The sequence below is a fragment of the Monomorium pharaonis genome, chromosome 6 (assembly GCF_013373865.1).
Source record: "Monomorium pharaonis isolate MP-MQ-018 chromosome 6, ASM1337386v2, whole genome shotgun sequence".
Classification (NCBI taxonomy): Eukaryota; Metazoa; Arthropoda; class Insecta; order Hymenoptera; family Formicidae; genus Monomorium; species Monomorium pharaonis.
In genome coordinates this window covers 3,560,463-3,585,864 of record NC_050472.1, presented here as the reverse complement: position 1 = coordinate 3,585,864, position 25,402 = coordinate 3,560,463, and the positions used below count along the sequence as shown (strand labels likewise).

The 25,402-nt window shown below is 41.1% G+C and overlaps 2 protein-coding genes across 4 annotated transcripts in view; one reads left to right on the top strand and one right to left on the bottom strand.

The window, feature by feature from the left end:
• The window catches only part of LOC105837360, a 184,464-nt gene that overhangs the window by 72,163 nt on the left and 86,899 nt on the right, over positions 1-25,402 (bottom strand). For all 3 annotated transcript variants that reach the window (XM_036289118.1, XM_036289119.1, XM_012682076.3), the window contains one exon: positions 18,026-18,156. In XM_036289118.1, coding sequence (XP_036145011.1) covers positions 18,026-18,095 — 70 coding nt within the window. In that variant the 5' untranslated portion in view covers positions 18,096-18,156. The remainder of the gene's footprint in view (positions 1-18,025; positions 18,157-25,402) is intronic.
• LOC105837359 overlaps positions 1-25,402 on the top strand; it is a 160,407-nt gene that overhangs the window by 58,011 nt on the left and 76,994 nt on the right. The window lies entirely within an intron of this gene.

Here is a 25,402-nt window from a genome sequence, read left to right as displayed (position 1 = left end):
GTGCTTGAGGCTCCTTAATTAAGGTCTCTAACAACGGTCCTTGTATCCTGTAGATGCGCGGAAGATGGCTACCGCACGATGATATCCGACGTTTGACTAATTTCAGCCGTTCCATCAACAACGCGGAATGAATGCACGAAATGCATTCATCGCCAAGGACCGTGATGCTTGGAATTACATCGTGAAATTATGATTCTGATGAATGGCGTAACGATTTCTGTACTAATTAACGGGACTTGTACGAAGCTTAACGATCAACGATGTCAATTTACAAGTATTCCTACGTCATATTTCTACTCAAGTCAAGAAGTTGTATTATGTATTTTTAAAAAGCACATTGTAAATCGTGTTTTATAAATTTGAAAAGTTTAGAACTAGATGAACGTTAGACAAATATTATATCGATTTTAATAATTGTAAAAAAAAACGAACAAAAATGTTCAAATTTACCAGTTTTACAAAATTAATTTTTATCATGAGATATTAGTTACTCGCAATAAATTATATAATAGGATCCAATATGCTTTCACAATACCAGTAATAAAATTCAGCAAAAATTAGTGAGTTATTGATAAAAAGTTTTATATTTCAATTTATAATTAGTAAGAGGAGAAATAAACTAAATATCTGACAGGCATGTTTGAGGATGTTACCTATCAGTGGCATGTCGCTTATCTCTGCTTCGACCATGACCTTGCGTATTTCCAACAATTTCTGGCTTTGAAATCCCAGAGTACGAGGGGGAACATAGTTTCTCTAGTCCCGACCCCAATACTCAGAAACTGGGATGTGCTCGAAAACTTGCACTATTCCACTTGCCTTTCTTCGCCGTCTTTTATAGTATTTCTGGAGAAAAGGTTTACACCTTCTCCCATTTATTCAATTCAGTCACGAAGAAAAGTCTGACAATCGTACACTTCCATTTCAGGTAAACTTCTACAAAGAATGAGCCAATCTAAATATTTCAATAATGATTCGAGAAATTAACCGAGTTAAAACATTTATTATTAAACATGACATTTGTTCTGAGCAAGATATCATTACTTTTTTTCATGAAATTGATTTCACGCAACTGCATTAAATATTTAATAATTCTCAGAAAACTTTACACACAGAAAAATTTTAACACAAATTATACAAAATGTTTTTTTACTGTGTACTCAAAGTGTTAAAATTTTTATTGCACAGTTTCTATGACATTATTAAAACTTGTCATACACTAAAAGAATATTGATATATATTATATTTTATAGAAACCTTATGTTTTGAACAATTCACAATGTACCAAAGTGCAGAAAGATTTTACCATGTCCTATCAAATGTTCAAAATAGACTATGGAATAACAAGCACAAAGCCCCTCTGTGCGGAATTACTTAAACTTCCCTCTGAAGCTTCGATTACACAATCGCGAAATTCCGAAAGGGTTAACAACCGGCTGCAATTCGCCGCGTTAATTCATCGCACAGCGATAAATCGCGCACGTTGAGCGGAATGCGCGGGCTCGTGCATGCGGGACCGATCGCGTCGAAATTATGCGACGGCACGATTGTGTAGCATAGCGCCGTGTCGCCGACGACGACGACGACGACGAGAAGGTGGCGGTGGTGGAAGCGCCGCCGGGCGCGTGCAAATATTCCAGCCGTCCCCCCTTTCCCGCCCGATCGAATGTCATTATCGCTCCATCATCCACTCGGCGGCGACTACGCCGAGATGCTGATGAATACTACCGTACCACGGCGGGAGTCTCACCCGCGCGCGGCTTTTTACGCGATGTTGGCACGTCGTGAAAATATTTTGCGGAGATATATATCTACGGCTTCTCTACCGCTCAGGACGGGGGATTAAAGCGACACGAGGGTGTCGCGCGCGCTCTCTCGTCGATACGTAATTCGCTCACCCATTCCGCTCGACGGCGCTGATAATTAAGAAGACCGCGAAGCGCGCGCGGGAAATAAAATTCACGGGGGAGAAAATTCTTTCGCCTACAATTCTTGGACCTACAAATATATATATATATATATATATATATATATATATATATATTTATTTATTTGTTTGTTACACTGGATGAGAATATAAGTTTTTACATCTAGATTAAATTCCCTGCTTAAATTACTTTGCTGGATTTTAACTCTCCCCCCTCCCCTCTCCCGCTTTTCTCTCGCGCGATACTCCCGCGGTCTTAATTCACATCTTAATCTCTTTTACGACTGTCGCGTCTGACTGGAATTTATAATTTTACAACCGTCGCGCACAGAGGAAGGAAGTGCGAAAGTAGTTGGCTCCGATATTCCCTCCCCTTCCGTTATTACACTTAAACGCCGAGTTTATGATAACGCGAACGTACTTTTCGCGATTCCGCGAAATTACAGAAACAGTCCGAGTCCGCACCTCCTCCCGCATCCCCGACGTTATCGCGGTTCTGTCACGGCCCACGCGATGTTTTTATGAATATTCACAATTTCCTGCGAGCTTCGTTATCACTTGTTAGATGCGACACGATATGGCGTATCGTTTTTGCGTTGAATAAATTTTGTGTAGAAAAACCGGTGCGGTTCGAAAGTTTACCTTTTAATGAATATAAGGAACCGGATATGTGTATTAGCTGCGAAATTTGCCCAGATCAGATTTGTCATCAACCGGAAACGACGCTGAAAATTGCTTGACCAATATTTGTCGACCATATTGTTGACGGATGAAAAAATATGGCAATTCAGTCAAATATTTCCATGTTTCGCCGAAATTATGTACTTGACGAAGAATCAATTCCAACACAATTAAGAGATAATCAGCATTACAGAGCGGCAAAATGGCGTGCCTTGAGAGGATAGCAATCGTCGGTCGATGGGCAATGCCATAACTAAATTGCGCCGTGTGTGGCAGTAACCTTAAAGAGATGTTTGCTAATTCACGAAATGCATTCTCGATGCGCGACGGTAACGATATTTCCGGCATGGCGTTTACGATAATTGTCCCAATCGTAATTGCGTCGGGGTTGCCCCTCCACTCCTCCCCCTCCGCGTGTATATACCTTAAAGGCTTTTTCAGGGCGCGATCTAAAAGTGCCAACGCGATTACTGAAATGGCCGCGCTCGCTGCGTTCCTACAATTTCCCTCGTTCTGATAATCACAAGGCAGTAAACTCGCTCGGAGCCACTGAAAAGTAGCTCGTGCGAGCGATTTCAGCTCGATTCCGCTCCGATTTCACTCGCGTCGAAATGTAAACTCGACGACGAACGCGTCAAGAAAGGCTGACAATAGCGATACAGTTAATATCATCAATGCACAAAAATCGCACGTGTCAGACTTTTGTTACGTGTGTCCGATGATCTGTTTATATTTCCCTCTCGCAGTTTCTTTACTAACGACAAATTGGAAAATTCGTGGCTAGAGTATTCCGCGTTTTTCTCTTTTACATCCTCTCTTAGACCGCCGTTGCGGAAGAGCGCAGAAGTACCGCGTTATTGCGGATTTCGATTTCTCGGCCGCGTGGGATTTCTCTCGCGAGAATCGTCGCGAGTGCACCGCGGTAGAGTACTCCAACACGACGCGAATTCGAATTTCTCTTCAGCCGGGCGAGAGGAGAAGGGGGGGGGGGGGTGAAAAAAAAATAAATAAAAATAATGGCGGAGTGTCTCGGTGGCACTTGCGTACACGCATGTACGCACACGTACGCGTGTACCATCCGCCCCGATGTGGGCGGGTTCGACTTGCAGTCTCTGCACAGTTCCTCTCGAAGGCGGATTTCTCCGCGATAAAATCCCCGGCGAAACACGAGGCTGCTATCCGAGCGAGGCAACCCGCCTGGAAAATGCGATCCGGGGGAAATCTCTTCGGAAAATCTCGGCTTCTCCCCTCTCCCCTTTATCCCCCCCGCGCTCGCCGCGCTCCGTTTCCACGTGTGTGTACGTGAGCGACGGAACACACGGCACTGTATGCACCACCCTTCACCGTTTCTCCGCCGGTTCTCTCGTTCTTTCTTTTCTTTTCGGCGACGCGAACGAGAAACATTATTTTCGAGAATGTGACCGATTCGAGACACCTGGCCAAAAAAAAAAGCCCGACGCATCCCCGAATTTTTTGCGCGCGTAAATTGTCGCCCGACATTGCGGATGCGGTTCCATCGTACGTGTACGGGAAATTTTTCTAAATATCGCGCACTTTCCTGTAATGCATTTCTTTGCAAATCTGTTCGATTAAAAAAGAACAAGGATTTTTAAAAATAATTTTATGTTTAACCGCGAATGTCTCAGTACGTAACGATGAAACATCGGAATAGTTTAAAGTTTTATCAAAAAATTAATTTTACTTATAATTTATTTTGATTATATTTCTAAATAAAAAGTCATGTAAGTGTAATTGTAATCTCATTTCTCTTTTCTTGGACGACTTTCTTATGGAAAGTTTTGCAATAATAAAGTTGTTTAATTGGAGTAATTATAGACGACTGTTCCGAATCGTTATATTTGCCACCGCGACGTTCAGATGGTCGCAGTGGCCATTAAAGTGCTGGTAATCTTAAAGAGTTTGTGCGAAACGGAACGGTAGCACTCAGAAGAACGAAATGTAACGAAATTTGATAACGTCCCTTTCTAATATATTTATCGTGCAATTACCGGGAGGGAGATCTCCCTGGGATTTCGCAGAATTGAGGGAAATGGACACCGTTTTTCCCCCATTAAGTTCGGCTGGCGAGCGTTGTTTTCCGTAGGACGAAGAGCGACTTCGATTTCCTCCGTTCCGGTCCGAGAGGGGAAAAAATTTCCCACGCGTAGGGGACAGAAATTTCGGGAAATGAAAGGCACCCGAAGACAGTTCCCTCAGTCTCTGAAACGCAATTTTCATACCTTGGAGAGAATATCGGAATTTCTGTAATCACGTTGGATTATTACTACGCGAAAGTAAAAATCAAAATTAAATCTGCCTAAATGTTTTAGAGAGAAATCTCTTGATTTCTCCGGAAGTTCCTCTTCGCGAAGCGCGCATTAACGTTGAATCGGCGGCGTGCGTCCGCTTGTTACGTGAGGGCGTCACACAATTTCGCGTATTATGTAATACGCGATTCTGCCATTTCCTTTCGTCCAACTCTATCCCCCTTCGATCCCCCTCGCGTGTCGACGGACGTAACCGCGGATACGAGTGGCTATATTATTACCGTAATTTTTAAATTAAAAATGCAGTTGTCTAAATTTATGGTTCTGTATTGTGAGTTTTAGGGATACGCTATTTTTAGACGACAACGAACTACAGTCACGAAATTTGCTAACTCAACATTTCTAATAGAAGAGACGATTACGTTAAATAATCGAGCCGTGAGTTTTAGAAAGAATTATGTTATTACAAAACATTTTTTCTTACCTTGGAAAGATCGATACTTTCCGACGAGTATTCATTCCTAATGAGTTTCGTGTGGCAAACGAAAATAAAAGTTCCAAAGGTACCACATTACGAAATGATCAAGAATGCATTAAAGCGACTAGCAAAAAGTTTCACTTTTGCATCAAAATATCGTTTCCCATTGCCGGCGATTGACGATAACGCGATTAATAATGGATGGCAATGCGACGGGTCGAGGACTTTAAAAATCGGATGTTTCCCTCGCGACCCTTGCGTCAGACAATTGTCGCGAATATTTATGGACGATTCACCGTGTTGAACTGCAACGCGCGTGTATTATCGATTAACGTTGCCGCGAATGCCGTTGGTGCCGATTTAAGAGTTTGCGTATATACGTACGCGCAGTTCGTGCAGTTTTCCATTTGTCACCAATTCAGAAAAGCTGAAACTGAAACGCAGCACGAAATCGGCCGGCGGCGATGCGTCTCTGACAATGCCCCGGTGTCGCCGATCGCCCGCTTTGTTTCATTCCGCCGACGAGGCTGCAGCAGGGACTCCAGTCGGCTCCGGTACGCGCAGATTTATTACGCATGTTCCTGGTATATTTCGTTTTGCATTCGGACGGAAGATTCATTCGGGAAATTTAATGTCTGGAATAATGGTGCAAATGGGAATCGGAATATGAACTCAAGAGAGGACATTTCAACTACGTAATTCCGATACGTAAAAAGGAAGAGTTCTCGTTTGTTTTTTTATTCCTTCCGTAAATTCGACCAAATGAAACGGTGAACAAACGCGCACTCATATTGTGCTGAAATAAAATCCAATTGTGGAATTAACACCAGAATCGTGTGGCCAATCTGGTTTTTCTGATTTTCTTGTTTTCGGTAAAGAGTTTTAATATTATATCATTCAAATTATACTTGTATCATATTTTCAAAGTATTCCTTGTATGTAATATAGAAAATTGAAAAAAAAAAAAATTGAAACGAGGCCAGAATCGGAGAAGCGGGTTTATACTCGCGTCGCTGGAAAAACTTTATCTCCGAACACGTCCCTAAAAATTCCAATCGCTCGTGACTCCGATAATTTTGATACACTGACAGTTTTATTACGGAAAATCCTGCCTTCGAGGAAAAATCGAGTGAGAAATCTGGGACATCGCCTCACACGTATGCACCCCCCCCCCCGGTCGTCTGTGCCTCGTCAGGACTTGCTTCCGACTCGCGGAAGGAAGTGTCACCGGCATGTGGTGACCTATATGTTCGGCTTAGCCCGCAGGTGCGAACCTCCAGACATATTGGACATCAAAACTCGCGAACGGTCAAGTTCGTTCTCGTTTCGCGCGCTACCCGTATTTCCGATATAGCCGCCTGAAAATGCCGTTAAAAAAAAAAAAAGAGTGCGACTTTTCTCTCGCCCCTTTTCCTTCCACGTCAATTCGCGCGAAAATACGCACACTCGGCGCTAGTCGCGTTCGGGCGTTTCTTTCCTCCGCAAAATTTCCACCCGACCGTTTCTCCCCGTTAAGCATTGAAGATTGTACGCTCAAGATTCTGTCAGCGTCAAGATCCCCCTTCCTCACGGGTTCGGGATGCGGCTTTTGTTCGCGTTAGTACTACATGAGTTTTAGCCTCCGACTGGTATTTGCCGGCAGTGATGGTGGGCTCCGTTCTAGATTCTCGAAGTCTCTCTCCCGTTTCCCTATCTCGTTTTATTCGTCGGCGCTGCTCAAGGTGGGCTTGAAATGAAAATGTAAGAAAGTTCCTTCAATTTTTGGCCTTCCCCGGGATTTCAGAAGCCGCTGTTTGAGAAGTTTAGATATCTCACTGTCCCGCATAATTTACGAAACGGGTGCCTTTTAAGCCGCGAAAGTTCTTAATGCCACGATGTCGAAATGCTGAAGTTCGAATTCTCTTAATCTCGAGTCTATACGTTTCCTTTTTTGCTTAAACTTTGAAAATTGAATACAAACTCGAAATTTCGTACAGACAGCGTATCTCGCTATGAAATCTCGATTTCTCTACACACAAATTCAGAGATTCTTCTACATGTAGGAAAGTTGCCGAATGCATACCATTTATTTTTTGTTCGTGTTTTTCATTTTCATTTAGCACTAATTTGATACGGATGGTCAGATTTTAGTATCCATTATTAATATTTAATCTTTCTCTCAACAATAACAGATTAATTTATTAAAACTCTTTCTGCAAAATGTGGTGATACAATTTTAAGAACTCGATAAATTTTTCAAAAATATCAATCTTTATAATAATTGCAAATATATGCATACAATGAATGTAAAATATTCTACCTCGTAAATCTTCTTTTATAAAAATTCAGTACAAAATTGCATAATTATATTATTTATCAGCTACGTAAATTGATCAAAAATTAACATAAGGTTATACCTGATTTTTTTTTTAGTGTTGTTGACACGCACAAACAAGATGCAATCTACCATAGAAAATTTTTATCTGCGTTACTTATTTCTCATTCCATATTTCGTATGTAATTAAATACTTACATTAAGCAAAAATATACCGCTATGCATCTCTCAGCAACTCGCCCTTTTCCGAACATATCCCTTTCTATGTCTCTCTAAATCTCTTTCACGGCCAGCGATAAAATAGTGTTAAGCTCCTATCGAAGGGATTAAGTCTTAAGAAACGCCAAGATCAAAAACGGAATGATCGCGTTACCCCGCAAAATACAGCCGTACGGTGGGAACTGGCGCTGATAATCCTCGTAACTCCCCCGATATCGGATAACACGTGACGTGCCGCGATAAGTCACGAGAATGCTGAGGCTGTGCATGTACGTAGGTGTACGTATGCATGCGCACACGCGCGCACACACACACACACACACGTACATACATACACGCACCGCCTTTTCCTTACGTTCGCGTTACTGGAGCAAGCTAATTCGATATAGTCGCGAAAATGGAAGTATGACGCCCGGAGGCGGTGCCGTCAGCCGCTCGCGCTATTTCTCTGTTACACTTACATCCGTAGACACACATATACAGGGTGTCCTAAAAACGACGCATCAGCGCGGAAATTTCATTCCCCGCGAGAGAGAGAGAGAGAGAGATTTTGAGGCCGCGTCGTTTCACAAAACCGTTATCCGCCCGCGAATATTTCTAAACACGGAGTGCAAACGTGACCGAGAATACCTCGCGATCGTTACCGCAGCCGGGGTAAGGATCTCCGATTAGATCCACGTTTTAAAAGAGCGACGTGAGAGAGAGAGACGTACGCGTGAAATAGATTTTCTCCGCGCGAGTTATCCCGAGACACGCTCGTGCTACGACGACGGGCTCCAAGCATTACGGCGTTTCTGTACCAGCAACAACAGCAGCATTTTCCTGCGGCGCGATGGCATGCCTGCTCGAGATGCGGGAAAAGCCCCGCGCTCGCCTCGCGTTGCATATCAATGCAGGCTCCACGACCGCAAATTATTTCCTGACAGCGGAGTTATCCGCCCCGCGCGCGTTCTTCTCAATCGATCTCCGCGGCAAAGCGTTCCGCGTTACGTTCCGTTACGGTGCGTTAACGTGGAATTTCGCGATACGCGAATTTCGCGCTTTTCCCAGCTATGCGCGCGCGCGCGCAGAGAAAATCTCTTCGCGAAAAGTGATTTCCCGTCGAGGAGGGGAAGTGTTGCTGCAACGGCAAGATAATCGTAGACGGATTACAGATTAATTCCCCTCGTCGGGGCGCAGATTTATCCGCCTTCCGATTTTTTTTCCAACGCTCCTGCTCGTTGTCCGTTCGCTTTCACGAGGAGCACGTTTCCGTGAAGCGAGATAATTTACTTTCGCGTCGCGATATTTTCGTATCCATTGTCGCTTTATTGATTGGCGATTGACAATAACCGGAGATAACAATTGCATAACAAGTCTGCCATTCGTGACGTAAACTTTTTGTTGAAGTGTCTATAAAGCCATTCAAGTTAAGCTCGTTTAACGTTTAACAATTATTTTCCATTAAATTTCAATATTTACACGCGAATAGAAACAAAAACTAATTCCCCCGGAAAATGAGGAGTTAAACAAAAATTTAGACGTCGAAGATACGTTTTAAGCAAAACGTTTGAACGCTCGATTGACTCTCGGCAATACCACGTGTCATTTTTCGCGATAAAGAGAAATTCAAAGTTTTCCAAATCAGCCGTGAAACCGATGTGACTTTCTATATATGCAAATGATCGGCCATAAGATCTAATGGTTTTAGCGGATTTTGATCAAGATCATTTCGTGCGCTTAAGCGCGTGTCGTGCGCGTGTATGTATGTGTGCCTCTATGTGCATGTAGTCTGCTAGTTACCGGGGCGCCAGGTCTCGTAGAAATTCCGAGCAAATCCGCGGTTAAATCCCTTTCGGTCCTATACTAGCGCTTAGTGTCCAGGATTGCCGAATCGGGTTCGAATCGCAGCGCTTTGTACGAACCCGATGTAAACGGCGCCCTAATCGGGGGCTCCGCTCCGCTCGAAAAGCCCGACTCCCGGAATCGACATTTCGTGCAGCCGCGTTACGTCCGGGAATCCCGGTGTAATAAGTTCCATCGACTGCTCGAGAGAGAGATCTCGTTCCCCGCCCGCTTAGTTTTCGACTTAACTAGCGATCAAGACCGTTGAAATCGCACCGACGATTTTGATGTTCTAAATGCGGGATGCGAGCGCGCTCCTCGCGCGTTTTTTCGCCGTCGTTATTGTTTTCAACGCTTCATACGCCTCGGGTTGATTGAAAAAAATGTCGGTGATTAAATCGTGACGCACGCACTAACGATGATAAATCGATTTATCTCTCTTTCGACTTTGATGTCCCTCAATTGGCGCGCGTCGCGGCGCAGACACCGTTTTACAAAAAAACTGACCAACGACAGTTTTTTGTCGCCTCCCCTTCCCCCCTCCCCCTTCTGCCCCAGTCCCGCAATGTTTTCGGGACGCGCGTCTGTTTTTAATTACCGCAAAAAGCGACGAGGGAGGCGCCCCGGTCGAGAGGTGCGGACGAAAGGGCGAAGCGCGCATCGTTTTCGCGTTGAGTTCCCGGGCGACAACTGGCGCGTACTTTATCGTATAATAAAGCCGTGCGACGGGGATACGAGAATAGGGGCGGTGTTATGCAAAAATATGCTGAATTTTCGCCAAAGGGTGGCCGGCGAAGTGTGCGCCGTCGACTTCCGGCTGATGGCCGCGTCACGCGCGGAGAGCCAGAAGTCGCCGTCGCCAAGGCGTCACGTGGATTTTAACCGTCGAAAATTGTGCGCGTACCTCTTCTCTCGGAGTAACCGACAAGAGCGAATGTGCACGATAATTCCCGACTTTTTTAAAATTCAATCCCCGACCGCTCGCGGTCGCGCGCGGCCTGCGCGATCCGCGATTTTCGCACGGCAGCAGAGTCCGGGATTTCCGCGACAATCTCGTCGTTGCGCGCCCGTCCCAAAAAGGAGACGCGGGTCCCGGAGAATTAATAAAGAATATTACGCTCCCTCTCGGATAGGCGCGTCCCGCGCATATTGCGGGACCCGGGGATGTGTTTGTAGTTTATATTCGCGGGGAACGGTTAAATGAAAAGTCCCCCGGCGACCGCCCTCGACGGTAAAATCGCGCAGGTAGGATTGCATGATGGGATACGTTACGTGGCTCAACAACTGCACAATTGCATGACTGGCGACATGTGGCTGGTGAATTTTGAAATTACCTAACGGCAGGATAGAAAGGTAATAATGTAATTGTGCTACGGGAAACGTAGTAGTATTATAAATTGCATACCGATCTCAATTTTCATTTGGATTTCTAGTCGAAAAAATTAATACACTTATAATTCAGTAGCTCGAGTATATAAATTCCAGAATTGTACATAAAGTAGAAATGTGTTTAATGGATATCGTAATAATATTTCCAGTTTCTCAAAGTGGAGAAATCTCGCCAGGGAATTCTAATGTGTTGAAAATCCGATATCTGCAGAAAACGCATGGGACTGCATTCCCGGTTTGTTGAATTCAAGAAGGGAAGAGACGCGCCGGATTAGCGCATATTTAATGACGGGATGCGCTCGAGTTTGCGCGCGCGAGAGTTAATCGAACGCAAAGACACTTTTCCCCGAGGACGTTCGAGGAACATTTCGTCCTCCTGCATTTTTCGGCGTCCCTCCGAGGACCGATAGGTCCCACCGATAGGTTCGAAACCAATGAAGGTGTCTGGAAAGCTCTCTGTCTTATTGGTTTCCGCCCGGAGCGGCGGAGGCGTTTCCGATTCACCGTACAGTTTCGTAAGTAGCGATATTTTACCACCTTGCTGTGCCTCTGCGTTATCTCTTGTCTTCCAACAGGAAAGAATATACCGTGTTCTGTTACTTTTCCAGGACGCGTAACGAGGATATATTGATCATTATCTAAATTAACTAGAGAAATTTATGATCGTGATATAATAAAATTAATAGAAAGATATATTAAATAAAGCACAATATAATTCATACAATATTGTATTATCACACTTAATAGTATATTAAATGAACATGAGGCTTAATGAATAATTATTAGGTTTCGGTATAATATGGTAAATATTTACCATATTATAAATATCAATGTTTGTGAATCATAAAAAGACATAGGTAACTTCGAATATTTAAAATATTCTTTTTCTTCCCATACAAAATAAGACTTTAAAATATTAAAACATTACAGATATTTTTATATTAAAAGAAGTGCGCGTTAACTGAAAACGAAATAAAATAAAGATTTATGCTGATAATTTATCTGACAGACGGTTAAAATATACATGATACGGCGCGCACAATAAAGACGCGATATCTCTACAATGCAATCGAAAATATGTCACCGGCCAATGCATCACTTTCGTTCTGTCGAATCTGCGACTACACTTGACGTTAAGTGCACTTCACTAAAATATGGGGATAGGTGGGCGGAAAATATGAGAAGCGACCGTGTTCGTTCGAATTTATACAGCGCGAAATTAGTGTAGGAACAAATCTCACCGCTCGAATTCTTTAATTTTTTTTTCGATATTTAAAGTAATCCTTGATGCATTCTTTTCAAATCATTCAATTAAAGTTCACAAAAATTATTCGAAATTTTTTCCAAATTGTCTCAATAGTCCGGCGCTTTAATTTCACCCATTGAAAACGCGTTTCATTTGCGACAGCCGCGTCACGGGCACGTCGGCAGCTATAATTAAAAATTATCATTCTCACAGAGTGTTTTGGCGATCCAGATTTAATCACAAGCGCAATTAAACGTTCCAAGGGGTAATACGCGTCGTGATTTTAATTAAAACGTCACGCTTGCCGAATGGCGGAAGATATCGCGCGTAGGTTTCGCCCCGGGATTACGCTTCCTCCAGAACAATTACGAATCTGCATTCACACCGCCATTATTTCACGAGTTAAACGCTGTTTATCAGCGACGTCCGTGTCGGTTAAAAATATATTGATTCGCGCGGAAATACGAAAAAAATATGTCAAATGAAATTTATCGCGCGACGTAAAGATACATTTCACGCATCGACATGGTACACGCCGATAAGCGATTAATCGAATTATTGCCGGACAAACAATGTATTTTTATTGAACGGAAATCAGTACAATATTTCGTCGCATAACCCAATTTTTCGTTAGCACGTGGCACGCGTGAAATAAAAATCGCAAACAGGTAAAGCCCCGAGGTGAATGCTTATCGCGCTGGAAATAAAATTCTCCTGAACTTCCAGATATTTTCAGATACATAAAAAAGATACAAAAGTATGGAAGATAAGATCGCGCATTAACGATTTTATATCTCCTTGTAGTCATTAAAAGATTAATTTTAAGATCGTGATAAACAAGTTCTCTTCACTACTAGGAAAGCATCGATTTTCTACTGCATTCTTCTGTGTACGTCGAGGGGGTTTAGTCGGGTTACGGTAATTGGTTTCGCCAGGTAAGGCGAACCATTTCGCCAGAAATCTCCACGCGTTGAAATGGTCGGGGCCGGTGTATACTGCCGGCTGAATATGCGAAGGGTTGCAACGAAGAGGGTTAAATTGCAAATATATATTTTAGAGAGAAAGAGAAGGGGGGAAAGTGCCGCGGGGGCCAGATAAATGAAATCCACGACGGAGATCGGTTTACAAGCGAATCTGTTGCACTTGCAACAGCGCAATCAGATCAGCGCGCGCCCATTCGATGCATCCCTTCCCCTCGACACATCTGTCGCAACAGGTAACAAGTTTATTGTCGTGGAGAAAAGAAACGATTGCAATATCATTCAATTAATAAGTGGGAACATTGTATATTAAAATTGTATAAAAAAAAAATATAAATCCAAACTAGAATTAATAAACGCTGTAATCCTTTCGCGTTACTTTTTTCTTTTTAATCGATCTCCACACTCGGCAACGCGACTTTGCCTGGCAATTGAAATTTTCATGCGACTTCTGTCCGTTCGACTTTATTCGCCGGATTTATGGTACTTGATTGAATTATAACCGGTGATGTGTAGAGACCGTCATCGCCGAGGGCGGTACACATCCTCTGCCCCGGGGCTCATAACAAATTGGCCCCTTACTCTCGTCGGTTTTAAGGCCGACGCAAAGGGTACTTTAATCCCGCGATAGAAACGAGCTCGTGTATCCGGCGACCGGTGTACATCGTGCCGTCGTAAATACGGCGTGTAATACTGTGATAAACTGGTTTTGCGACGGAAAAAATATACATTTTGCGAAGGCCTCTAATTACCGTGTTTTAATCTTTTCATCCTGTACAGATTATAATATTTTTATAAAATACACAAAAATATTTATTTACATATTTCACGACGTGATAAAAATACAAAAATACAACTTTTCTCCACATAAAAGATAAATATCATCAACAATAGTAGAACTGTAAATTACGATTTTAATTAATTTTGAGTTGCTTGTAGGTTTTCAGACTTATTATTTTATCATAATATATTATTTTTTACATTATTTTCTGGCTTTTTATTTTTGCGTAAAGTAAATAAAAGAAAACATCTTTAAAAATTAATTAAAAATGTTTATTACGCTCTTTCAAAGTTTTATACGGTAAAATTAATATTCATAAAATATAACTTCAAGAAGTTAAAAAGTTACAGTTCTTTCATCAATCATTAATCTTGGTTGATAAATTATATATCTGGCTTACACTGAATATAGATAATGTTAAAAATAATTACGTGAAATAATTTAGTAAAAGAAAATTTAAGTTAGATTGAACTAATTAATTTACACAATAATAGCAAGATGAGAAAAGATAATAGTGCAAAAAATGAGACGAGATGAGAAGATGGGTCGCAAATTGTAATGAATGCCACGAGTAATTAGCGAAATACGTGGAATATGCGACTTAGGGAAACTAAAATTAGCAGTGGGTAGCAACTCGGCTCGGTAGCTGCATTAGCATATTATCTACATATGTGTGTGCAAGTGTAGTTGAGAATTTCTTCTCTTATTATTAATCTCTGTTCACTATTATTTATCGGTCTTGTCGCTTTTCATGATCAAGTAAAAAAGATATGTATTGCGTGTTACTTGCTCATTTACACGTGTCTATTAATTTCAATATTTAATTTATTAATTTAAATTAATAAATTGAATTAATTTAAATTGGTAAGTTTAATTAATTTAAATTAATTAGTTTAACCAATTTATAAAACAGTCTAACATTTTCTTCTAAAAAATACTTGAATCATTAATTCTTTTGAATTATTAATCTTCAATTATAGCTAACAAAGAATTTTAACTAAATATATCTCTTCCGCTTTAAAAATTTTTATAAATTTAATCGCCGATATTTTATGCCTTTTATTTGAGGATGCACATTATGAGTTATAAAATTCTAGACAACATTACGGCAGAATTATTCAATGGTCTTACGATTTTTAATGCTCAGCATTAAGACCATTAAAAAAAATTCTATGTGATAATAAATCTACTGTATATTCATACCTTTTCCGAGATGAATTAAGAAAATGGACGTAAAATTACATCGTCAAAATGAATATGAAGATATGGTGAGGAATGCAGAATAGCGATAAAAATTTTTAAGGAATTTTTTAAATCCCCATTTAATTTAATTTTTCTAACCGTGGAATAAAAAAAAACTTTTCTATCTTTTTAGTCCACAAATATAATACACTTTTTTTACGGGAATAATAATTTGAAATTTCATGGTAATAATAATAAAATTTCAAATTCAGATAATAAAGGATAAAGACATATATTATACGTTGGCAAGTTTAGGATTAAAATGATAGCATAACGGCAGAATCCAGTGTATATCGACCGAAAGTGGCGCGATTACAATATACAGGAGGTCTGAGTTATCGGCAACTCGCGATCGCATCGCTACGCGGTTATCGCGACGCGCATACGTACATACATCGCGCGACGCGAATGCACGGCAAACAATATGCGCTTTTATGCAACCGGCTGTAATTGGAAAATGGTTGTAGAAACAGGGCGCGTTTTACCTGTTTGTGAGAATTGAATTGAAAAATCTGATGCGGATTTCGCTGTTTGCTCACGTGACGCGGTTCACGACATAATTTTGCAAGCGGGACAGAAAAAAATGCCCGTGAAAGAACGATAGGAGTTAACTAACAGTTTAATGTAATAATAATTTGTCACGAGAAAATAATAAATCTAATGTTTGGGAAAGCTATAAAAAAAATTGTACTATGTAATCGCACTTGATATTTTATCTATGCGTAAAAGTTACGGTTTCTATTCTGATAGAATATATAAATTAAGAATTTATATTATATAAAGAGATATTAGGTTAAAAATTTATATTAATACATTCTGATAAAATACAGTATTACCGAGAAGATTAAATTGCAGTAACTTAGAGTATAATAATACTTTTTAATAATAATTAGCCGGCACAATTTTATCTTATCTAACAAGTTATATTGCCGACGTAATTATTAAAAGACAATGGAAGCCAGGAATTATAATTATCTTGGGGACCTCTTTATCGTACACCCGGACCGGCTCGGTAAAAGATTGCGTTCTCGTTAATCGGGATTAAGGGCGGGAGATTAAGGGATATCCCGGATCCGATGCGGATGTTACAGATTCTATGAACGACCGACGAGCCCGCTTCTCGATGGTCCGTTAACCCAAAATAAAACCGTAATATCGTTAAAATTGTTTGCGTAGACTGCAAGTGAAATCAAAATAATTTAACGAGGCAAGTCGTACTGTTTTTTTTTCTGATAAAAATATTTTTTATTTTCCTACATGCGCTTGTCGTATTTGTTCATGATTTGCTTACATTAATAAAGAGAATTCTGCTATCATATCGGAGAGCCGATATATTTAAATCGAAGTGTAACAGTGAATGAAAATAACGAACGATAAAAATAATAATATAATATTGAATTGAAAATTTTTCTATGCACTCAATTTATTTCAATCATTAAAAGTTCTCCAAAATTTATTAAAACTGATTAAATTAATGATAAATTTAATCTTCGTCTTATCGTATTTCTACAAATACGTCAATTGATATATACGTAAAACAATCGAGGGTGGCGAATCCATGAAGATTCAGACTTTATCTCACGCGTCACTCGCTGCAGTATGGATTTAAAATGCAAAATTGATTTAGCCCTCTGTCAGTACTGCATTTACGAAACGCATAACGCAATCGAGCCGAGTGAATAATGAAAATTTAATTGCAATCGGGACGAGAGGGAACTCCAAAGCGATCTCGGGGAAGCGAGGAGTCATCGATCTACGAATGCCTCGTCGTTTTGCGGTATTCGCGAAAAAGTTATTGCTGTTGAAGCTATTGAAGAACGTGAGCTGAATGGAGTTGCACGGCGGGGAGAGTTTCCCCAAAGTTTCGCCGGAAAAGGCGTCGTCGTCTTAGCAACCCACTCGTGGTGGTAGTCATACATAAATGGCTACACGCTTTCCAGATACTTCGTAAAGTGTATACGGGAACCCTATCTATTAGTAGTCAGCGAAACTCCATATAAATCGGGCAATAATAAGCGAGAGAACCGTATTTCTCAGCGAGGCTGCTGGCACTCGTCTGCTATCTGTATTCGTATACGTTTCGCCGGCCTTCTGTTTTATCTAATAATGCGGTTGCTTTTACGTACACGCATACGCACGCGCCAGGCACACACAAATTGCCGTATTACGCGCACCCCACGTACATATTTACCTCAAATTCATAATTAAACATCTCTACCGGTTCATTTTAATAACGTTAAAATAATAAGAGGGCTGCTGCACGGGCAACAAGAGCAATTACTACGTCATTGTAATGAAATGCAACGAGGAACAGAATACGATTATTTTAATAAAGTTAATTAATATTAAATAACGCTCTTCCTTCCTCTTCTCACTGATCAAGTAATCAAACATTATTATAATTGCCGAAGGAAAATAAAAGAGAAGAAATGGAAAGCAGACAATTATGATCTTCGGGATTTTTTACATCATTATTTTCGAAGATCACGATAAATGCATTCATATAAAAATTTCGTAAACGTAGCCTGGGTTCGCGTATTCAATAGATTTCAGCGTAATAATTTCCATATGAAACTTCGCGTATGCATTGAAACGTGTGACTGTGCAGCAGTTATGTTTTCGTAGAAATTTTCTAACGAAAGCAAGAGATAAGTTGTATTCGTAAAGGGTGACTTACATTTAATGAGCGTAATTGGAGCAGGTGGTCGGCCAACGTTGCGGTTTTCTTCGCATATATACGTCACCATCCTAGGTATTTTCCTTTCCTTATAATGATGTCGCGCGATTCTTTGTCCTCGTCATATTTCCCTGCAATATTTCAACACAAGTAATTTAATTAAAAGTCAGGTCAAGGCAAAATTTTCAAAAATGAGATTAAAATAATGCTTCTTTGTCATTACTACTTTTCCTAAAACTGCAACTTCTAAATCATTTTTCAAGCGTGAAGGTGAAAAGTATCTTTTTTTGCTTATTACTGAGAGATGGCAGTTAATTTTGCTTCTCAAGACAGTACCGTGAGATATATCACGTTACTTTTGCTGGTGTCAAACCAACTGGTAGCAATCACGGTCCTCTCTCTAGCGGAAAATTTATAGGATTTTAGAGAATTAAAAAATGTATGAAACCTCAGTGAACCTGATCCGGGAAATAAGTGACATGACTACAAATAGATGTAGCATAAATAATGAAGCTGATATATAAATAAAAGCTCCATTCAATTCAACGACTATTGTCCCGCGGGTGGTATTCACGGCACGGTAAAAATATTGTGCGCGACACGGTTGAAAAAAATACCCGCCGCATAATTGCAGTGCACACAATGACGGCGTCTACATTATGACCCATGAATGACCGGCGCGGAGGGATTTAATGCGGCGAAGTAATTACATCAAGTGCTCGGCGAAGAAAAAGGAAACCTACAGTTTACTTTTTTTTCAAATCGTCCGAACGGGATGTCCGGCAGTTTCGTTGCATGCGGTGTGCTCTTTCGAGAGAGGATAGGGTTTTCTCGCGCGATTACTTCCCTCCCTTGGCTCGATGATGTCCCTGAAAATAAATTGGTAATTGGATTCCACCGGTAAGATACTGGAACAGGAAGCTGATGGAGTATCGGAGGAGCCGAAGAGGTTTTCTCCCACCTTCTGCCTGCAACACCTCACTTTCCATCCTGCCAGTCACCTGCCATTAACTTTAAATCAATCCTTCCGCGCCGATAAAGTTTCGCATCCCTTAAGAAAGCGTCAGCTTTTCGTCGCTTCGAAAATCTCGCGCGTCATGCTGAGAAAAATGCGTTAACCCGATCAACGATAACGTTGTGTAGTTAGCGCGCGAGCTGCGAACGCATATCATATCGGTCGTATAAATTATTGAATAGAAAGCAGTCAGTGGAAAATTACGAGAGCAATAATTATACGACTACAGAAGCTTACACAATGAAATCTGTCGGACAAAGATGTCCTTATTGACTCATTCATCGTCTTTTCACACAAAAGATAAAATGCGTTACGAAATAAATATATATTTTAAATAATCTGTTCCTTTTTGAATTTCGAATTAATGGATTATTGTCGCAAAAAAGAAAACCGGGAGAAAATGTGTCGCATATACATAGATTGTTAAATATAAAAAAATTTAAGTAAATTTCTTGAATTAACATTGTTATCTTTTATAACTTTCGTGTGTCGAAATTTCTTATTTTAACACAAAACATTACATTAAAAAAAAAACAACTATATTTAATTAACATACTTCTATAATTAAACTGTTCAGTTTTAAAGCAAGCAGCGCTTTATATTAATGTATGTACCTGGTAAATAATAAACTATAGTCAAATTTATTACATTTGAACTGCTTAACTCTATTGTTTTATTTAAATGACCTACATCTAGGTAACAATAGCAATATAGAAACACAAAAAGAACGATTTTCTTAAAGTATCTAAAAATTTAGTTAGATGTAAGTCTAAAAATAATTTCGTTGAATTATCGATAAATCATAATTATAAAGAAAATTCAAGTATGATAAATAATGCCACAAAAAATTGACATTTCAACAGCCAGTTTAATATTACATAATCACATAATTATTTTGATAGTTTTAACAAAATTATTTTCTATATCCTAAATTTTTTAGACTCATCAAAAACCATTCTTTTCGTAAATAATTAAAAAATTAAATAATTCAATTTAACATTACGAATTAAACAGTGTACTTTGATTCGTAAGTGTGCAAACATATTGAATATTAGCTAAAAGAAAACACTTGTGACCATCAACTTCCTCATTTCCTCCATCTACCGTCGCTCGTCTTGTACGTACATCGAGATAAAGTACACGCGCCACACGAAGAACTTGAGGAGTGCAAAAAGGTGTCTTTCGCGACTCCAACTTGAAGAGCACGATGAGAACGACCGTGTAACGGTAGTTACGCGGAAAAAGCGGTCGGTGCATCTGCGCAGAAACATTTCTCTTAGCTTATACACGTCTTTCATCTCTTTATGCACAGGTGGACCGCGCGACGGAGGAAGCGTAAAAGAGGGGGGAAGGGGCGGAAGGATGGAAAAACTCTCGAGAAGTCGCGAAGAAAAACGCGAAAGAAAATGCGAATCGTCCGCTCGACGTAACCGGAGAAATGCCTCTCGATCTTTTGCGTTTCTACCTCGCTGCTTGCCTTTGACAAGTATTAATACGAATTTCGTCGGTTTCCTCCTCTCCGTCCTCCTCTCGCAGTCCGCTTTAACACGATATATCATTGTCGAATATTTCCCTCGCCGAAGCGCGGGCGAGCGGATCCGACGAGGGACAGAGGCGCAGCGGCGGATTGCAGGACCGTGGGCGAAGTGATATCATGAATTTTTCTATCGGAAAGACATTCAAGGTGAAAGAAAACGTGGTGAATATACTTCCCGATTCCAAAGTTTTGGGTATAAAATCCATATGTATAAAATTTAATCGCACGTCTATTTAAAGACGGCTGACCTATTAATCTGAAAAATATCGCGCATTCACGCGGACGGTGTTATATAAAGGTGTCATGCATGTGAATTCGGCGGTGGTCCAATTTCGCCGCACTTTGCTGCGCCACTGGCTACGTGAGAACTCGGCCGTGTCGCGGGGGGGGAGGGGGGATCCATATAAAAATTCAGGTATTCCGAAAGCCAACGATGAAACAAAAAAGAGAGAGAGAGAGAGAGAGAGAGCGCTCCGCCGGGGAGACATTACGCGACTTTTCATGTCGTACTCGTGATCGATCGTGTTTGCATTACCGTGGTATGCGGTCGATTTTGCAAGATTTATGGCTGTTTCGTTTGATAGGTGAAGCCACCACCGCGCCGAAGCTTTCGGCCGCGCGAAGAAAATAGGGAGCTGGCCTGTTCTCTCGCTGTACGCCGCCGCGCGCGCGCGCAAATTTCACTACGAAATTGCCGTTACGTGAATGAAATTGCCGTTAACGATCGCGGTTATCCCGAACCCGGGTATTAATTGAAGGTTTTGCGGCACAAGAGTCAAGCACGTCTGCAATTTATTATGCTCGCATCGAAACGTACGGTTGTTTACGGCGAATCCTATAAACTGCGCACATCCCTGAACTCCCCGCGTTCCATCCGATTGACGTCCCTGCACGAAGAAGAAACCCAATGCAACATCTGACGCAACAATTAATTATGACATAGCTTATAAAAATTATTCATATGCTCAGAGTTTTTATTCGGGAATTTTATATCGTCACATTTACGCGCGGGGAAGACATCTTTCTTTCTCCTGTCATGGGGTATCCGCTCGCCAGTTAATGCACCTGTCTGCAGGTCGTTTAATTATTCCCGACGTTACTCCGAGGCAAGAAAGGCAGCGATGGGGGTGGAAACGGAGGGCTGGACTGATTGTGAGTTGAGCATAGTCACCGTAAGGTGTCCGGAACAAATGGCGGCGACGACGTTCTTGAAACTCGTTACAACTTCGAGTCAGCCGGTTAATTTGTTGTTTGCGCTCTGATTCCGAGACATTCTTTCGTTGCACTTCGCCGGGGGTTCGCGAGGCGGGAAAATCGAGAAGAGGGAGGGAGGCACTTTATGCATTCCAAGGTCGGGGAGTACGTTTTGAATAAAGTTTAATTAATTCACTTTGCACGCAAAGATTTGAACCGTAGCCGTCGCCGTCTGTTCGAAAGACGCTCTCGTTCCGGTCTCATTTGCCTTTTTCCACCTCCCGGTATCGACGATAAAAACGGAATGGACGACTTCCGTTTTCGAAGCCGAGTCGGCCTGCGTTCCAGATTGCAACACGAATAGTTACGCCCGATCCGCACCCCGCGCGTTCGCTAAATCGATATTTCGTATAAAAAAGCGTGCTCCAGATTTTCATATGTTTTCACCGGCCAAATGTCGGAGTTCGTGCGAGACCCAGTTACCGGTTTTTTTTTAATAAATTCCAGGACGAATTCTTTTCTGGCGACTTCAGCGGATCAATGCGATGGGAATGAGAATTAAAGTGCAGGGTATATGCGGTGAGATATTAGAGATAGATTTTAAAATTTTTGAAATAATATCAATACGATATAAAACGAATACGAATAGAATGCAACTGTTATTTTTATTGTAATCTGAGTAACGGGATTAATTTTCAAAAATAAATTTTTAACTTGCAATTTCATCTGTCAAGAACCTTTGAAAACTCTTATTTCTAAAAATAATATAAATAATTTAAATCTCTAATATAAATAAACAAATTTTTCGTTTCAATTAAAAAAGTTTCTGTAATCCAAAAATAGTTTCAGGCATGTTTCAGAATATTTGTGTGTTGTCAGAGAATCAAAATTCTTTCGACGGTTCACCGCAGATTTATTTCTAGAGAATTTTAAATTAAAATTCGCTCAAAGATGCAAATACTACCTTATCGCGTGCGGTCTGAATACTCCATAAATCTGCCGTATCGTCGTATTAATAAACAGGCGAATAATATTTCTTCCTTCGAAGGAGTCCTCTCAACTCCTTTTTTAGCCGTCTCCAGTAATAATTTGCGACCATGTCGCTCGCCGATCGATCAACTCGCGGGCTCAAACGACTCATCCTTTCTCGATCGGGCGCTTTCGACGATTTGCTGCCTCCCGGTTAATCGTGCCTGGCGCGGCGGAATTCCGCAAAACGCGGACGACGCGGGATTCCTTTGCTCCTGCCGAGGTGAAAGTTTTTAATCTTTCCGTCGGGACCCGCCAGAATTGCGCGACAGTTATCTCGAAGATAGAAACGTATAGTCCGTCCGTGAGATTATCCCGGGATTAAGGCTCGCATTACGTCGAGCCTCGATTACCGTCGTCCATCGGCAGAATGTTTGCCGGTATTATCCGAATTACGCGGGCGTGGAGGTCCCTTTTAATTAAATGAAATTCCGCCCGGGTGGAAAAATCCTCGATGCGACGGGAGAGGGTGTACACGTTCGTGAAACGTGTTATTGACCTTGGGAGACAGCGGAGACATTTCTGCCTCTTCTGAGTAGTTCGTACTACCCGGGCGTGCAAGTTTTGCATTTTATTTTTTAATGCAATTTTGCTTTTAACGCGGAGCAGTTTTTAATAATAGAGAGAATTAAAGGCCCGGTATAAATGCCACGCGGTGTCTCGCGCGCGCAAATAAAGTTAGAAGAAACCAATTTAAACTTAAAAGTGGGTCGGGACAATAGCGGCCGCGTGAAGTCCGAGTGAAAGTTAATTCTAAGGTAATCGATGAACTTAGAGATTTATCAGTTTAACGTATCTAACATCTCGGGAAATTACGAAATCATATTTTCCACGAGCGTTCCGTTGCGACGCGCGGGTTTGTCGTCGAACGATCGATTCTCGGGGTTTCGCACACACACACTCTGTTTCGGTACACTCAGAAAGCAACTTTAGGAGGCTTGATTAACGCCATAGGTTACCACCTGACGTTTCAACGGCCTTTTTCGCGTCCTCGCGGCAAGTATCAGAACGGCCGAGGGCCAATAATGGCCAGGTGTTTCGGAAAGTAACGACGATGCTTACGATTATTGCCCCGGCCTTACGGACGATTAATTTTCGTCGACATTTTTAGAGGCAGCGCAAAACTCGGAAAAGGAAAGCGGGAGAGGAGGGTGGGTATGTCCGCGGCGGGCTCTAATCGATTCTGAAACGAGATTTTCAGCGACGACGCGTGCCTAGCATCGCGAAAGCCACGCGAGCGTCGCGGATACAGAAATAAAAAGTAAAACACGGACGCGTGATCCAATTCTGCGGTTCTCCCTGCGCATGCTGAAGAGGGCGAGAAAAACGTTGCGCGACGTGTGCACCCTGCGCTATTTTTCGCAAGAATTGGCAAATGAAGTGTCAAGAGTTTGCCTTTTGTCACACGACGTCGGGAAAGACAGAGAAAAAGAGAAAGAGAGACAGACGTAATGAAAACAAAACTAGGAAAATTCCCTGAGAAATCAATCTATTGATCGACATTATTATCCAATTGTTCGAAGCACGCGATCTCAATGCGAAAATAACTTACACGAAAAGCAGTTTAGGGCGGCGATGCTAAATTTGGTCGATGAAACGAGTCGAGTTTCGCAAGTGTCTATAAATTATTTCAATGACACATTAACAAGTTGTTCGCTGTAATTCATTACATCGTTAAAAATTAATCGATTTTTTAGCCGGGAAGGAACAGAATTATTATTATTATCACCATTATCGTTAATTAACGAATGTTCAAAGTCCCGCAAAAATGGTCGCTTTAAAAAATTAAGTAATTTCGACTTTCGTGTTCGATAACATCTGTGTTTAATTATATTATTCTAAATTTGATCGAAATTCCGTCCCTCGGGAACTGGTCGTGACTATGTAACAGACTGTATAAATGATTTTGGAAGACAACCCGTCGGCCCTCTCTATGCAATCGCGTCGATAACGATCGCGACAAATCTCGTCGTCGGAGTGCAAATTTGTTTCGCGTGTGAATGCATCGCGTTAACAATACCGGCGGTAACGATTTCCGCGAGCCCGGCCGGAGCACTTAAAACCGGTCGTCTACCTTTACGCGGATTACATCCGCAAAATTTATTCAAAGATATGGAATATCTTACCGGAATTATCGTGGTTCTACCGTCGTCGGTGCACCCGTTCGCAGATTTAACGAAAGCAGGCACAGACGGTTTATAATTGCGCGATTTGAATAATGCTTATTTTGGTGGTAAACGGGGAAACTCATGTGGGTTTAGTAGTACTAAATAAATAATTGATGTGTTCAGAACTTTCACGGGTCTTATCTCTTAGAATTTGATTCATGTAATTAGAGGAAGGTTGCATCACTTTTCACTTTAAAGATTTATAATTCCGAAATTATAAAGAATATTTTTAAGTTCTTTACATCATAATAAAGTACAATGTTTTCCATTTCTCCTGTGATTTTTTCATATTTTTTCATCATTTTTTAAAATAAAGAATTTTGATAAGCCAAAAATGTCCTTTTTTAAAGAACGATATATATTTCCTTTATAGATATCACTTTTTGTATTCTCTCTTGACAATTTTATATCTTAAGATTTAAACTCTTGATTTT